Source organism: Peromyscus leucopus, chromosome 19 (assembly GCF_004664715.2).
Source record: "Peromyscus leucopus breed LL Stock chromosome 19, UCI_PerLeu_2.1, whole genome shotgun sequence".
Lineage (NCBI taxonomy): Eukaryota > Metazoa > Chordata > Mammalia > Rodentia > Cricetidae > Peromyscus > Peromyscus leucopus.
This window is the reverse complement of record NC_051079.1, coordinates 5,439,514-5,457,193: the sequence shown is the minus strand read 5'-3', so window position 1 is coordinate 5,457,193 and position 17,680 is coordinate 5,439,514. Positions and strand designations below refer to the sequence as shown.

Here is a 17,680-nt window from a genome sequence, read left to right as displayed (position 1 = left end):
AAATTGTGTAAAGCTATTACTTAACGTCCACCTGACCTAGGTGGTGTCTCCTTGTGGAATTTATCTTAAACCAGGAGACTTGCATGTGGACTGTTATTACTGCTAGTCCTTGAAAGTGGCCAAGGGAGATATCTGATTCCAGAGAAAGTCTTTCCTGAGGCTGTTTTCCAAACACCTGGAATATGTATGTCCAGAGAGTGAACAGCCCACACTGTTAGCCCTTCTTAGGGAAGAGTCAATTGGGAAAACTATGAAGGCACACATGATTTTCATAACAGAAGACAGCTGATATATAACAAGCCAAGTAACACCAAAAGCTCCTTGGGATTTGGCTTCCTCTGGAGGAAATCCTTGATCCCTCCAGGTAGTGACTTTGCCATAACCAGCTGAGTTCTTATGATATATTCCTGCGGCCTGCAGCACCTTTTTTTTTTTTTTTTGGCCTTTTGTGAATCACTGAGAGAAGTATGTTGAAAAGTCTTAACTCTTTCTCTGTGGTTTCCTCTTTGTCATTCTCTCAGTTTTTGCTTCTCAGGTCTTTGGAGCTGTGTTAAGAAGTGTAGACACCCTTGCTGTCGAGTATATGGTTTTGTTCTCTTCCTTCTGGTACTGATGACTCATCCCAGGGCCTTGTGCTTACTACTGTTCCCAGCCCCTCTACATGCCATTGTTACTGTGAATGTTAATAGTAATGTATGTTAATTGATGTATTGATTGATTGATTCATCATTCCTCCATACTCTTTCGTATGTAGTTACTTGCTGTTTAAAAGAGTTTGCCTGCATGTCTGCACATGTTTGTCTGTTGTCCCCAGAGGCCAGAACAGTTGTCAGATCCCCTGGAGCTGGAGTTTGCAGGTTGTGAGCTACCCAGGTTGTTGTTCAGTGAACCTCTTTCTTGTAACAAATTCTAGCTTTTGCTCACCTTAAAGAATTTGTATTTCATCCTCAAGCTGGAGAGAAGGGTGTTTTATCTTAGTGTAGAGTTCTGGGCTGATCTGTTACCTCTCCGTGTGTTGTCTCGGTGTTTTAAAGGAGTCGTTTATTAGCTTTGGAATGCTCTCAGCTCTGTGTTCTGTAACTCCAAGCAGATGCTGTATGTGCTCTTGTACTTTGCTTCTTCAGTGCTGGGCCTCCAGCCCAGGGTCTTGTGCATGCTACACCAGTTCTTCACACCAGCTCGGTCCTCCAGCCCAGGGTCTTGTGCATGCTACACCAGCTCTTCACACCAGCTCGGTCCTCGGCCGCTGTGTGCTTTCTTTGGTTTGTTTGTATGTTCCCTCTTTTACATGTCTGTATTTCTGTAAATTTCTTTACAGCCTGTTTTGTTGTTTCTAACTATTGCTTTCTTAATTTCTATGATTTTATTTCTAGCTCACAAATCTATACCTGACTCCCTTATAAGATTCCCAGGACTTTACAGAAATTCTCCATTTTCCTGTTTGTTTGTTTTTTGTTTGTTTGTTTTGTTGTTGTTGTTTGTTTGTTTTTTCCTATTCTTGCTAATATCAAACATGGTTATTTTTAGGCTTTTGAAAACCCCCAAATTTGAATGCTTTGCCAGTGTAGAGGAGCTTGCTGCCAAGCCTGACCATGTGAATTTGATCCCTAGGACCCACATCATGAAAGGAGAGAACCAACTCCCTCAAATTGCATTATGACAATGCCTCCCATCCCCGCCGCACACATGATAAAAATAAAACTTTAAAAATGTAATGTTACGATTATCTCCTTTGTTTATCCATTTGGATTGAAATAAAATTCATATATAACAGCCACCTTGTTAGCCATTGTAAAGCACACAACTCAGGGACCTTTACCATTACCATTGTGCCATTTCAAACCAAAACCAAAACCACGAACCTTCCTCTCCGCAGCTGGAGAGCGGCTCAGGGCGGCTGTGTGGTCTTGCACTTGACCCTCCTCCTGGAGGGATAGCCTTCGTTCCTCTTCCGGCCTGCTTTTGTTTCCCAGCACTGTATGACTTGGTATTAGGAGTGTGTTTGCTAGGCCTTGGAATGATAATAGTGATCCAGGATGTGTTATAGATTGGATTACAAAGAGTTAATCGGATTTGGAGGTGATGTATATAATTAAAACTGAGATGTGTGACTGTTTTTTTTTTTTTTAAATCAGAACTAAATTATTAAGTGTGTAAAGATATAAGCTAGACAAAGACCTGAAGATGAGGTTTTAAAATTCTTACTAAAGATTAGTGATCTGGATTTACTAATAAATTAAAAGTTGTGTTTTTGTATTTTTTTTTTCAAATGGTTAGAAATAACCAATATTGCTGGGTGGTGGCACACCTTTAATCCCAGCACTCGGGAGGCAGAGGCAGGTGGATCTTTGTGAGTTTGAGGCCAGCCTGGTCTACAAAAAAAGAAAAGATTTCTCTACCTTAGGGATTCATTAACAATGAGCATTTATGATGCCTGCCAAGTGCTGCTGTGTTTCACATCCGGAAAGCTACATAGTAACTAATTAGAGGTGACAAATACAGAGAGTTGCTGAAGTGGACGATGACCTGGAAGGAGGAAGGAAAGAAGGCAGGAGATGTGTGGAGCATAGTGAGCGCGTATATCCAAGTCTTCTAACCTGCAGACCGAAATGAGGGCTTCGGAGAAACTAACCAACCATTTGCCTTTTCCACCTAAGACAGGTGTTGAAGACCATCTTTTATGTGCATGAGTGCATGCGTGTGCACGTGTGTGCGTTTCACCCTTTTGTGAACTCAGATTTAGTGAGTAGTTTTCTTCAGAATTTCATTAGGAAGCTTGCCAAAGGCGTCCTTTAGAGGCCGCTGTCTGGGTACCCTTCCAGGCCATCAGTAACATTGCCAGCCAGTGAGGGACCCAGAGCTAAGCTGAGCTGTTGGACGTTCTTCCTGTCAGTCCTGACGCTCCAGGTCTGAAGACAGCACTCTTTGACACTTCTTGCTCCTTTTATGTGTTGTGCTGTTACTTGCTTTGCAGGTAAAAGTCTTCCATTAGTAACCATGCAAATATGTTCATTATGAAAGCACACTTAGTTTTTTAAATGTAATTTAAATAACAGTAGACATGTTAGAGATCATCAATAAATGAAAAAATCTGTTTGGATAACCTATTAAAAATTTCATTTCACTGTGAGATTTTTTAAGTTAGAACACACTCTAACTGTAGTCTACTTTCCAATGCACTTGAAGTTATGAGAGATTATTAAATATGATATTAATAAGTTCAACTTTTAAAGGCATTGAAATGCATTTATTGTTTTGTTTTTATCCAGTTTAATAATATAGACAGCAGCCATTCCATATGAATCTTTCATGCACCCGTCTACTGTTTCTCTTGTCTTACTAAGCTGTCTCTCTCTTTCAGCCGCCCACACAGAATATGCCTATGGGTCCTGGAGGGATGAGTCAGAGCGGCCCTCCGCCCCCTCCCCGCTCTCACAACATGCCTTCAGATGGAATGGTGGCTGGGGGCCCTCCTGCCCCACACATGCAGAACCAGATGAACGGCCAGATGCCTGGTAAGTTTTCTCCTCTAAGACATTAACACCAGAGTTGCTTAGCAACTGAAACGACATGGGGGCTCAGGGGATACTAGATTGTTGATGACAAAACTGCTTTGAATGCCCCCGAGTCCAAGCTCTCCTCGAGTTTGTTAGCTACAGAGCTACGTGACCTGTATTCAGTGTTTATCAGGCTGCCCTAGGGCTTTGGTGTAGCTGACACACAGCATTCCTCTGATGAACAGAACTGGCTAAATTTAGTCTGTCTGAAACTATGCAGTACAGTTGGCTTTAGGAGCTTTTGAGGGGAAAGGGATTGTGCCTTGGCTTAAGAATTCAAACCTGTTCATGAAAAAGAACCATCATGCGTTTATTTACCTAAAAATGTATTGATCTCAGAAACAGGAATGCTGCAGAAAGAACATCTGGGGACAGGAACAGAATTGTCCCTGAAGTGCTGGTGTATTTAGTATTTCCTTGCAGATATTTCTGAATCCAAATCTATATTCTTATTAGTACATATGTTTATGGAGTATCATTAGTATGGAAATTGATTTAGAAGCAGTATTAAAAGCTGAAAAGTACCACAAGCTCTTACATGTTGAGCCGTTCCCTTTGTCCGATTTTACCTTAGAGTCAGTATAACAGTAACCTTTTTAGGCTGTGGGTGTCTGTCTACTTAACCTTCCGCCACAGTGTCCTTAAACTGTCCTTTATAACAACAGTATCTACAGCATCAGTTTTGGCAAAGCATACTGTACCTTTAATTTGAGAAAATTTTTACTTTCCGAAGACTTAAGGTTATTTTCATTAGCCAAAAAGAAAAGAGCACTATTCAGTTAGCAGTAGAGTAATTTACAGTAACAGAATCATTCTTCTTATTAACCTGGATAATTGACATGCACAGCACAGTTTCTGCTTTGCCTGGTCGTGTGGTTGGTTGTGTTGACGCCCAAGGATGATGGATTTAGTCAAAGAAACAGAGGGGAACACTGAGTAGGAGAGACAAGGTGGTCTGGTTTAGAAGATGGATGTGTCGTTGGTAATGCAGGCGGTAAATGTGTTTCTCTGGTTCGCGTTGGTTTCCTGCTAAGGCTCGCAGCATGGCCTGCTCTCGCCCAGCATGGAGGTAGAAATGCAGGCATACTGTTTAGTCTGCAGTTAGGCTGTAGTTGAGAGAGAGCTGCTTGCCAGGTCACCGTGTGGCTCTCTACGACACAGTTTTAGAACTGCGACACAGTGCTGGTCCGGGTTACCCAGTTGGGAGTTCTGTGAGTCTGAGTGGTAGAACCTTTGATTAGAACTCGTACCTCAGTCTCCAGGTTACACTGGGCCGAAGACCAAGGAAACGGCTGAGAAGCATACACTTACTGCTAACCTGACGTCTTGGTTGATATATAAAGCTATATGTAATAGAGATACGTTCTTTCTTATTAAAAATTTCAATGCTTATCGTGTATGTGGATGTATATGGAATCCGAGGAAAATTTTGAGGAATTGGCTCTCGGCCTTGCAGAGGAAGGGTCTTCTTTGTGCTATGCACTGTGGACTCAGGCTAGCTCGCTGTGGACTCAGGCTAGCTCGCTGTGGACTCAGGCTAGCTCCCTGTGGACTCAGGCTAGCTCACTGTGGACTCCCTTCTGTCTCTTCATGTCTCTTGGCAGTGCTGGGATCTCAGGTGTGGCCACGGTGTCTGACTTCTTTATGTAGATTCCAAGTGTGGAACTCAGATCAAGGGGCTTGCATGGCAGTAAACACTTTACCTGCTAAGGCACACCCGTAAATAACATTTTCTGAGCAAAGATCATCAACCAATGATGAAATTGTCTAGAATACTACAGAGCTGCTAAAACAGTAATTTCTAAATACCCATTACTGTCCTAAAAGAAAGTTTACTGTTTGTTGTAAGAGAAATTGGAAGGCCAATAGCTTATATATTCTTTCAACGGTTTTAAATTTCCTAGTGTTTTTTGTTGTTGTTTGTTTGTTTCAAGACAGGGTTTCTCTGTGTAGTCCTGGATGTCCTGGAACTTGCTCTGTAGACCAGGCTGGTCTCACACCCAAAGAAATCTACCTGCCTCTCCCTCGCAAGTGCTGGGATTAAAGGCCTGTACCACCATGCCCAGCCCCTAGCATGGTTTTAATAGTTTTATTTAATAGTTCATTTGTGTGTATGTGTGTGTGTATATATATATATATATATATATATATATATATATATATATGTATATATATATATATATATATAGCTTTTTTCCAAATTTATAACAATTTGTTAGTGACAATCTTTTGTTTGTTTTGATTTTGGTAAGCATAGAAAGTAAAAGTAAGTCTATGGAACCAGAATCAAAAGGCACAGATGTTTCTTCTTCTCCCTCGCTTTTTCAGACACTTAGTTCTGGGTCTGGGGAGAAAGGAAAAGGAGCTCCTGTAATTTCTGGTTTCCTTTTTTTTCCTCCCCTCCCCTCCCCTCCCCTCCCTCCCTCCCCTCCCCTCCCCTCCCCTCCCCTCCCCTCCCTCCCCTCCATCCTTTCTTCCTTTCTAAGAAAGCATCCTTGACATAAACTTTGCATTCATTGTACAGACAGCCATGCAGACCCAGCTGGCTACCATGGGCTGGGGCATGGAGCGGTGGGAAGTTACTCACACCATGCAGGCACATGTCCATGTGGAAAGTTTTTATTATTAAAGGGGGAGAGAGAGGGAGAGAAGGAGAGAGAGCGAGAGGAGAGAGAGAGGGAGAGAGGGAGGGAGAGAGAGAGAACGAGCAGGCGAGTGCAAAGGGGGAGGAGTTTTTTCCTTGGAGGGGACTTTATATAAGATGACATTAAGACACTGGGTGGGTCCCCAAGGAGCGGGTCCCCAAGGGGCAGTTCAGAATACTGACAGCAGCTGTCTCATTTTCTTCGGTGCCCATGTCACATTTTTTTTAAAAGTATATACATGTTTTGCCTGCATTGTATGTCCGTACCAAAAGTATTCGTGGCACCCCAGGAAGCCAGTAGGGCGTAGGATCCTCTGGGACTATACTTGTAGACAGTTGTGGGCTGTAGTGGGTGCTGAGAATCAAACCCGGGTCCTCTGGAAGAGCAGCCACTGAGCCATCTCTCCAGCCTCATACCTTCCTTATGGATGTATCTAATCTGTACACTATTTTCTGATGACAGAAATGAAGTTTCTAGTGTCTTGGTATGTCTATGTATATGCATATAGTTTTACATCCATACATAGGTGTACCCCAAAACTCTTCTATGTGTGGAATTCCTAGAACTTAAATTATTGGATTACAAGTACATTTTATGATGGGTGTAAAGTACATTTCAACCTGGATGTAGTGGTGAATGCCTGTAATTCCAACACTTCAGAAGTGGAGGCAGGAGGGTAAGGAGTTCTAGGTCATCCCTTGCTGCATAGTCAATTTGAGGCCAGTCTGTGCTGCAGAGTATTCTGTGTTATAAAACCAGTGCACTTTGATCATTGCACGCTGTTCTGTATAAAAACAGTACTTAGATTCACATTCCTTCAGCAGTGCAGGAAAGTGTTTCTTCATGATGTGCTGGATCAGTGTTTAAGAAAGGTCCCGCTGAACCTGGACCTCACGAACTGGGCTAGGCCAGCTGGCCAGCAGGCCCAGATTGCAGGTGTGCGTTTCTCTGTTGTACACATGTTCTGGGGATCCGAACCCAGGTCCTCATGCCTGCATGGTAAGCAGTTAACCAACTGAGCCGTGCCCACAGCTTCTAGTTTAGTGTTTTTGTTAGGTTCAAATTGATTTTTATGTAGCTAAATTGATCCATTTATTATGGCTCTGAGCTTTCAAGCATGTTTAAGGCCTTCCCCTTCCAAGATTATTTTCAAAGTTCTCGTGTTTGAAATCATCTTTAATGATTTGTTTTCCTTTAATATGTAAATTTTATAATACACGTGAAATTACTTTAGTGGAAGGAGCGAGGTACTGATCCAGCTGGATGTTTTTTCCGAATGGCTCTCTCGTTGTCCCAGCCCTCTGCTGAACTCTGTCGCGTTGCGGAGATACAAACGTTACCTTGTTGTTTATCGTTTGCTACATTAGGAATGTCTTCACACTCCTGTGCTCCACTCACTGTCGTCGTTGCTTGTGTCTGCTCGGTACCACACACTTAGTTACTCCTCGAGTTGTCCCAGCAAGCTAGCGCTCCTCCTTTATCCTCTCGGACAGTTCCTGGTTTTCCAAGATCAATTTCCTCATCTCTAAACTGGGAAAATAGCAGCAAGTACCTGGTCAGGGTCACCTGTTTATGAAGTGTCTACTTATTTCCTGCTGACTAAATTACTACATTACTACAGTAATGAAAAAGACTTGTGCCGTGCATCTCTTGAACTCATTTTCCCTTCTGACCATTTCTCCTCGAAGGGCCTAACCATATGCCAATGCAGGGACCTGGACCCAATCAGCTCAACATGACAAACAGTTCCATGAATATGCCTTCAAGTAGCCATGGCTCCATGGGAGGTTACAACCATTCCGTGCCATCATCCCAGAGCATGCCTGTGCAGAACCAGATGACAATGAGTCAGGGGCAGCCGATGGGAAACTACGGCCCCAGACCAAACATGAATATGCAACCAAATCAAGGTAACTGCTCATCACTCCTTCCTCTTTCCCAGCTCTGGCCCCTCACTCCCTTCCTCCCAATTTGTGATCTCTTCCTTAGTTATTGGTGTGTGTGTGTGTGTGTGTGTGTGTGTGTGTGTGTGTGTGTGTGTGCGCGCGCGCGCTCACACATATGTGCACATACATATATAACTTGAGTCCATTTAGCATTGCTGTGTTTATGGCTCACCATTTGTGATCGGATAACCAGTTTTGGAGCTTGTTCCTGAGCAGCCTGGTTCTCAATTTTGGAGCTTGTTCCTGAGCAGCCTGGTTCTCCCTTTCTGGGCAGCTGTTGACATTGACGTTCTTCATCTAGGTGTAGGATCTTGTGGAATTTCCTCTGTGCATGTCGTCATGTCAGCTGGTGGTGTCATGCCATCTTGTGTTATTGAGATTTCATGGGTACATTTTTTTGTTACGTCTAACGGACACTATCTAGCACCAACTCTCCTGGGTCCCTGATTGGCTCGTAGGGGCATTCTGTTGAGAGGGGAATGCTTTTAAAGACAGATTCCCACTCTCTCATTGAGGCTGGCCTGGGCTTCGGAAGACCTGCCACAGCCTCTCCATTGCTGAGAGTGTAAGCATAAGCCCCAGCTTTGAACTTACTTATTTTCCTGAGTACTGTGCTGTAGACTTGTTGGTTTGCTTTGGTGATTGAAGGCAGAGTCTCTGTCTTAAGTGTGAAGTGAGTCACAGTTGTGCTCATGAGAAAACAACATTGAGTTGAAGTTGCCTTCAGTCTTTTTATTTGTGTTTAGAAATTAATTTGCCCAATTTGCCTTTTCAAAGTTGTTTGCCTTTTGCACATTTTATTTGGAGGTCTGTTGTTAAGTTGTTTCAGAATGCTGGGCAAGGCAGCATTTTGTTTCCTGTGGGAACACTGGGGCGCACAGTTTGCTTTCACAAGCACACTATCCTGAAAATCACCAGCCTGGTCCTTTTCACTTGCTGGGGGCACTTGTGATGACTTTCCTGTGTTTGAGGCAGGGACGGTCCTTCTGAAGATGGGGTGTGCCTCTGTGCCCATAGCTACTTTTAGCGCACTGGTTACAGTTTATTGCCAGGCTCAGTGAAGTTGTTACCATGTTCCTCTTTTAAGTAGCCTGTCAATAATAACTAAAAACCAGTCAATGGAGCTCTGTTCTGCTAATTGCTGTGTTAAAGAATTTGGCACATTGCCTCCTTAAAGATATTTCAAATACAAAATGTAGTGAGCCTTGATCTTTATTATAGGAAAAAAACTCAGATCACTCAAAGGTTCTCAGATAAAGGAAGAATTGGTTGTGTTCACATTATTTATGATGAAATATTGTAATTTCAAAATACTCATACAGTCTGGGCTTTTTATGATTTTGATGAGATATGCCTAAGTTAGTTATCTGGGATCTATTGGATGGGAAGCTGACCTGGCAAATGAAAGTTTCATTAATAAGTTTTTTGTTGTTGTTGTTTCATCATAAAACAGTTCTTTTTTTAGGTAGTTTTTATAAAAATAAGCCACGTATTTTACATGTTTTTGTTTAGACCTAACAACACGGCAGAGGTTAAAGCATACTGCTTTGCAAATTGTCCTCTTTTAGAAAGCTTGAAAAACTCTAAACGCGAAAAGGAACTTGTTTACATTTTTTACCTCTCAAACATTTCTCCCAGGACCCGAAGTCCTGGGTCCAGTCCTAGGCACTGTTCCGCTCCCAGGTCTCAGATTTAGTAAGGGTTGCTTTTATGTTTTGTTTTACATTTATCTGTGTGTCAAGAAACAACTAGAAAACTGTTTAAAAGTACTTGCTCTTGTTTTCCACGGGGCTGTGGCAGGGTGGTGTGGTTTGTTAAGATTTATTTTATGTGTGTGTTTGCCTGTATGGATGCGTGTGCACCATGTGTGTGCTGTTGCCTTTGGAGGTCAGAAGAGGGGCCCCTGGAGCTGGAGTCAGTGGATGCCTGTGAGTCACCATGTGGATGCTGGGAACCAAACCCGGGTCCTCGGCAACAACAAGTGCTCATAACCCCCGAGCAGGTCTCCAGCCCCTGTGTGTTTGTTTGAGATGGGGTTTCGCTGTGCATTCCAGGCTGGCCTTAAGCTTAGACCTCCCCTTCCTCAGCCTTCTCAGTTCTGGGCTTACAGCCATGTGCTACCATTTTTTAAATGGGGTTTTTGAGTCATGGAAACTAAATATTGGTGAAGTTCTAGGATTCGGCTTATGTTAGGGATCAGGAATGTAGCTCATTGGTAGAATGAGTGCTTTGTACGTGCAACACCCTGGGTTTGAGAAGAGGAAAGGAATAAAGGTTTTGTAAAGTGACTGAACACAATAGAAAAAAATAACAGCTTGAGTTGTGTTGCAAGGGAAAAAAAGAGGTACAATTGAATGGCAGTTAACTAGTGCATTGTATCATTTACTAATATACTTGTAATTAATGCTTAGTGCTATTTTTATGAATTGACTGATCATGTTGTAGTTTCTCTTTAGATTTTCTTGCTGGGGTTGTACCCTTAGGTGCATCCACACAGCACAGGTATTCTACACCAAGCTACATCTCACCTTGCCCCCTTCCACTCCAGTAGCAGTGGTTTTCTAATGAAGTTTTCTAATGAGGACTCTGCAGGACAGAGTCTAATGCACTCATTCTAGTAGCTGCTATAAGAATTCTGTTGCCCCCTTCCCACACCTCTACTTTGAATGTGAAATTAATGGGGAAAAAATAAACTCCCAAATTTTTTACATTGTATTTTTAATAGTCCATATGAAGTAATCTAATGTCTACTGTATTCATCTTTAGCTTTTAGATTGCTTGAGAAGTAGAGAAATACCACTGGTGCTGATGTACTTAGGCCTTGTAGGATTGAAAGAGCAGTAGAATTTGGAATTCCTTTGGATTTTTAAGTCTCTGAAAAATATTGAAATTAGTTTTATACATGAGCATATAAAGTACTGGGCTCCATTATGATATTGTCATATGCGTTTCATTACACTTTGTTTTAACTTGTCCACTTGCCCGACTGCCCTCCCTGGGCCTGGCCGCTCCGGCTGGTCCCCTTCTTTCCTGTCACGTGTACTCTCTTTCCCTGTAGGGTCTCTAGCTCCCTGTCATGGTCTCCTTTCTAGTTGGACCTTGTGAGTAAAAACTGTTTTTACCATTTAATAGTTTGTGAAAAAGTTTAAATTGACACAAAAGTTAAAGTAACAAAAACCAACAGTGTGCTGCGGGAGCGGCGTGTGCTGCGGGAGCGGCGTGTGCTGCGGGAGCGGCGTGTGCTGCGGGAGCGGCGTGTGCTGCGGGAGCGGCGTGTGCTGCGGGAGCGGCGTGTGCTGCGGGAGCGGCGTGTGCTGCGGGAGCGGCGTGTGCTGCGGGAGCGGCGTGTGCTGCGGGAGCGGCGTGTGCTGCGGGAGCGGCGTGTGCTGCGGGAGCGGCGTGTGCTGCGGGAGCCGTGCACACACACAGACCTGCATGGAGAGGGGCAGGAACACTGAAAAGCCAAGAGGCAGGGACCGTGGCTGCTCTGTTCCCGGCCTGCTTCACAGTGCTTGAGGTCATGCGGTCTGTTTCTTTGATGACTAGGAATTGGAACCAAACGTCATGGCATACTCTGGAAAGATGGCTAATGAAACAGCAAATAAGCCAAATTAGAAGAGAAAAGCCTCTGGAGATGACCCACGGTTACATTTGCTAGAAGCAGTGTATTTTTTATTCACAAACATTAATTGTAGCTTTCCTTAATAGAATTTTATTAATTAAGTGTCAGGTATAAGAGTTTCACAAATTGTTATTTTGTGTTAAGAATGTGCTTCACAAGCTCCCTGTACATAATTCTTTGGACTTAGATTGAAGTCTTGATACCAGGGCTTGCTTTGATAAAGCGACTAAAATTCTTGAAGATGAAGTGAAGTGGAGCAGTGGGATGGTTTGGTGGGTAGGAATGTTGGCTGCACACACCTGAGAACCTGAGTTGATTCCTCTGCTCGTGGTGGAAGGGCAGAACTGACTTCCAAAATTGTCATCTGGAGGGCTATAGAGGTGGCCCAGTGGTTACTGGGTCACTCTCGAAGACCCGGGTCCAGTTATCAGCACTCAAATGATAGTTCACAGCCATCCACAACTCCAGTTCCAAGGAGTCTGATTGATACACACACACACACACACACACACACACACACACACACACACACACATATATGCAGGCAAAATCAAATCAAATGAACCTTTAAAAAAATTGTCTTCATGTACCAGGCTCTGCTGACTTCCCATGGGAGGCCTTACCTTTTCGGAGGAGGGGATGGGTGGAGGAGGGAAGAGGGGGATCTGTGGTTGGTATGTAAAATGAATAGAAACTTTCTTAATTAAAAAAAAAATAAAAAAATTGTTTCTGGCCTGCTCCCCTTCCCACCCCCCACCAACTCATTTCTGCCATTACTAATGATGGTGATAAAAAATTAAGTACTGTAAAAGTTCTGATTCAGTAAGCGTTTGCATACTTTATATGAAACCATTTGGTCAGAGTTTTTCAAGCTTTTTCTTTTTAGATGATAGACGAACGTAAAAACCCGACATTGCTCTCTTAGTCTATGCAGCCACATTCCCTTAGCTGAGTTCTAGTCTGACTCCTCCCCTCTGAGCGGAGAGCAAATCGGAGGGGTGTCAACCCCTTTAGGTGTCATGACTCTTTGGAAGAACTTGTGGAACTCAACTGCATGCCCTTCTGCGGTCTACAGATTGACCCCGGGCCGGGGAGGAGGGTGCACAGGCTGCAGCAGTACCCAGAAGGGGCACTGGGCGATGCTCTGTTCTCTTCTCGAAGCGTCGCTCACTGGCGTGGATATGAGAACATGCATACATAGTTACCTGTGCCATGGGCCTCGTAAGGTAGAGTTGATTAATAGATTGGCCCACGTGGTTAATTTACATCTTTAGTCATGACTCCTGCTCCACGACTCCGAACTCAAACCAAGTTTAGGAACTGTAGGACTCTAGTATAGAAATTAAAATGATTGTAGTATATGGGATTATAGAGGACTGTTCCAGTCAGTACTGGCCTCGCTGCTTTGAGGGTAGATCTCAAGTCACTTACTAAATTTTGAGAATAGAAAATTAGCAAATGAAAGAGCTACTTGAAGTATTCCATGGGAGTGACTGTTTGGTAACGTGTTTTTAGTGACGGAATCGCAGTTATCTTTGTTCTTCCTCACTATTGAGACTGGTAAGTCTTAAAAATATTGCTGATACCATGGTTGCTGAGGTAAAGAGTTTGAGGGGTATTGCAGTCTTTCAGTTGTAGTTCAGACCAGATATTGTGTTATAATATATCATTTTTCAGTTACAAAAGTTAACCTCTGTTTAATATGAAGACTCTGGAAGATATATGAAGCATAGAATGCAAGCTAGGAATCACCTCCAGACTTGACACATTTTAAATTATTCTGTACGCACACCTATAGGTACAGTAGCATACTTAGGCTGTTCATGGAGATCTTAGCAGTTTTTATTACGTGATTGTTTATTTTTTTCCTCTATACTCTTTGTTGAGGACATCAGATGCTGTGGTCACACTGTATAATGTGTGTTGATTGACTGGGTACTTAGCTCGATGTCCTTCTGCTGTAACAAATTAGAAAACTAACACACTGTCATCCACCGGCTGTTATTTTTTGAAATTGTAAAATTATGGCACCGTTTTCCCCTTACCTCTGCTCCCTCCCAGCCCTCCCGTATCCTGGCATTGTAGCCCAGGCTGCAGCTCCAGCTTGTCAGATGTCTGGAGATGACCTTTGATTCTTGGTCCTTCTGCCCACACTGCCTAAGTGCTGGGCCGCAGGCATACGTCATGGTGCCTGGTTTATCTCACGCTGGGGATCCAATCTGGGATTGTGTGTGCTAAGCAAGCAGTGTACCAACGGAGCCGCATTTCTGATCACAAGGTATTCTGATGTAACCCCTCCCCATGGCTGTCTACTTAGGTAGATAGGGTTCTTTCGCAACAGATCTGTCAGTGTGCCACACGCATCGCGAGAGTTTTGGAATTCAGTTTGGTCACCAACAGATGTGTACCAGTGACTGCCTTTATTTACGAGTCACTGTAGCTGTAAGTTTCTCTGGTCCTGCCCAGCCTCGCGGTCCTGCGTGGTCCTGTGGTCCCGCAGCCACTTATAAAATAATTACTCAGAGGCTTGTATTAATTACCAACAGTATGGCTTATGGCAGGCTTCTTGCTAGCTAGCTCTTTAATCTTAAATTAATTCATTCCTAGTAATCTATATGTTGCCACGTGGGCATGGCGTTACCAGGCTGATGGCATCTTGTTCTTCCTTTGGCAGAGGGTGGTATCTGCCCCACCCTCCTGTTTTCTCCCGTCTCTCCAGTTGGAATGTACCACCTAACCTCATTCTACCTCACCATTGGCCAAACAGCTTTATTTATCAACCAATCAGAGCAACATATATTCACAGCATACAGGAAGACATCCCACAGCACTTCCTCTTTTCTGTCTAATCAAAAAGGAAGGTTTTAACTTTAACATCTGGCTATTTTTTCTGTGTTTAATGTAGAATTGCTATTGTCGATGGTGCAGTAAGTTGTAAAATTCAAAATGGAATAGTATGGAAATGGTGAATATTTGTTTTATGTACTCTGCAAAATAAATTAAAAATATATTTTAGGTTAGTAAGGTATTCTACATCTTTATGTGTTATCATGCTTTGTAACATATCTAATATATTTTCATTACATGAAATAATTTATATAAAAACAAGGACTATCTGAAGTGAAGAATAACGTATGCTGCTGTATTTGCAGGAAACGATGATCTGTACTAGGTTGATTTGCAAGCCTACCCTACTCTGCAGTGTACATTCTTCGAGTTGGTAGCCTTCTTTCCATTACTGTGTCAGGAAGAACAGCATACATTGTAAACAGAACTGAAGTTCTCAACTCTTCATGGAGGTGGTGCAGAGTGCCTGGTCTGAGCAGCACCATCCTGTCTCATTCTTTCTGGTTTTAAATTGATCTTGGATCAAGCCAAGGTCCCAAGAGGGAAGTGACAGACTAAAGGAAGGTGGTCCCAGCATACTCAGATGGCACGGTCTGCCTGGCCGTGGCTCCTGATGCATTACTGTTCTCCTGGAAGAGCTTTCAAGTGTGGCTGAGAATTCTGTTGTGCTAGATGGTTGTGGATTCCACCTCCCCCCCCCCCTTATATTTACCGTTTTAGTTTGGCTCCAGTATACAAATACAGTTTAACTATAACTATTACTGCTAAGTGAAGAGTTCTGTGGTGATTTTGTAAGATCTAAGGCGAGAAAGCTTTCATGTTTCCATTTCTTGAAAATGAAGTTATACAAAGGCCCAGTTAGGTTGACAATAAAATAGCATTATGAATACCTTATCGTATAGGAAATAGAGTTAAAAGTTTAAGTTCATGAGTATAGAGGGACAATACTATACTAATGAATGCTCAAGAACACTGGCTGCTGTTCCAGAAGACCCAGGTTCGGTTCCCAGCACCCACAGAGCAGCTCACAACTGTTTATAACTCCGGTTCCAGGCTATCCAGTGCTCTTCTTGGACTCTAGGCATGTACATGGTACACATACATACATGCAGGCACAACATTCAAACACACAAATTTTTAAAAATAATCTTTTTGTGGTGAATTCTGTGAAATTCATGACTGTTCTGCAGCTTTCCTATGGCAGAGTTTGCTGTGCGTCTGTGAACTTTGTTAAACCTTACTTTTGAGAAATGCAAGTGAAAAAAAAAAAAGGGTAGAAGAGGCGTGCACGTGGAACGCAGACTTGAGGTTGGTCTGGTCTGGGTCTTGGGATTCCTTGGTTGCCAGAGGCTCACGGGAAATGCATGTGAAGGCCGACTGGCTCCTGTGGTGCCCAGGGTTCGCTTCCTCACTGCTCTTACTGAGCTCTTCTCCCTGCTGTGAAGACTTCATTTCCACATTGACGGCCCCAGAGTAAGCTTTGGGAAGCTTATATTTATGATAGTAAAGATTGGAGAGAAAAGAATTTGAAACAAAAGAAAAGAATTTGAAACAAAGCTGAGCAGGCAAAGGTGGGTAGGAAGAAAATAGCTCTGAAAAAGCATTTCTTGAGATGAAACAGTTGGCCCCATTGTCAAGGAGGTAGAGTGCCAGGCTCCGGTTATCCCTGTAAACTGAGTGGCTTGCTGGTGTTTAGATGTTTGTTCACGTTAGTATTGTGCCTCTGGTCCAGCTGTGTCACTTCTGCCTGCAGAACTTTGCCGAGTTCTCTGGTCTTCGTGTTGTACACTTTCTTAAGTGACCCCCCCAGGCGAGTGAGGGGTGGTATGTATGTTAGTGGGGCGCTCCCTCACTCCTGAGAGGGCATCGAGAGTAGTGGAGTGAGGAGCTCTGAAGCCTCTGAGGGAGCAGCTTACCCTGCTAGGTGGCAGCATGGGGTGGGCTGGCCGCTGCTGTATGGGCAGATTGTCGCTGCATGTTCATGTATGCATGTACATGTATGCCCACAGAACTGGAGCTGCAGACAGTTGCTGGCTGCAATGTGGGCGCTGGGAATTGAAGCAGAGTCCTTTCCACGAACAGCTGAACCATCTCTCCAGTCTGCAGGACTGCAGTGCTTCTTAATCAACAACTAAACCTTCTCATCCCACCTTTTGTCTCCCCACACTAAAAGCTCCCAGGAGAAGGACTGTAATAAAGCATGGACTCAGAAAACAGACCTGCACCATCTCCAGTGAGAACCCAGAAGCAAAGGCACACCACTGCAGCGCACAGCAAAGCTGCAGCACACCCCTGCAGCGCACAGCAAAGCTGCAGCACAGCGAGGCACACAGCGAGGCACACCAAGCACACAAAATAATTTTTTCTTTATAAAAGAAGCATTGTGGTCCTTTGTTTTCAAGTTTATAAAGCTTGTAAAAAAAATGGGGAAGGAAAAGGGTTTTGTTTTGTTTTTTTTTGAAATTTTGTCCTCAAATTGAAGTTTATAAAATTCAACCGATCTGTTTGTGAAGTGCTTTTATAGGTTTCTACCTACCACTATTGAATAAATGTCTATTAAAAAGAATGAAAGGTAGGGTCAGAGGCACGGCTCAGTGGGTAAGAGCATTCATACTGGGCAGCTCAGAAGCACCGGTAACTCCTGCTCTAGGGGCTCTGATGCCCTCTTCCAGCCTCATTGGGCGCCTGCATGCATGTGATGTGTATAAATTGTGAAGCTCACGTACTTACATACAAATAGATAAATCTTTACCCTCCCCTCCTCAGAAAAGAATGAAATGGAAATCCAGAAGTTTGGTTTTTTGTGTTGGTTTGACTACTGATTTGATAGGGAACATTTGTGGAGTTTACTTATCATGGCTTTTCTAATACTGCAGTAAGATAATTTTGTCTAGAAAGATGGTATAGAAAATATGGTGTAGAAAATGCCCATGTTCAGGAAGAGGTTACTGTCTCCATTTTGACTTTTAAAAAAATGACTTTAGGTGGACCTGAGATTTGGTTGTTTTTTCTTACTTGCACATGAACTTGGGCATGTGAGCTTTATGCAAAAACTCATTTATA

General features: G+C 43.2%; 1 protein-coding gene across 1 annotated transcript in view; it reads left to right on the top strand.

The window, feature by feature from the left end:
* Positions 1 to 17,680, top strand: part of Ss18 (SS18 subunit of BAF chromatin remodeling complex) — a 74,509-nt gene that overhangs the window by 44,745 nt on the left and 12,084 nt on the right. Inside the window, 2 exon segments of the mRNA XM_028861277.2 lie at positions 3,362 to 3,515; positions 7,891 to 8,112. Of these exon segments, the coding sequence (XP_028717110.1) occupies positions 3,362 to 3,515; positions 7,891 to 8,112 (376 nt within the window).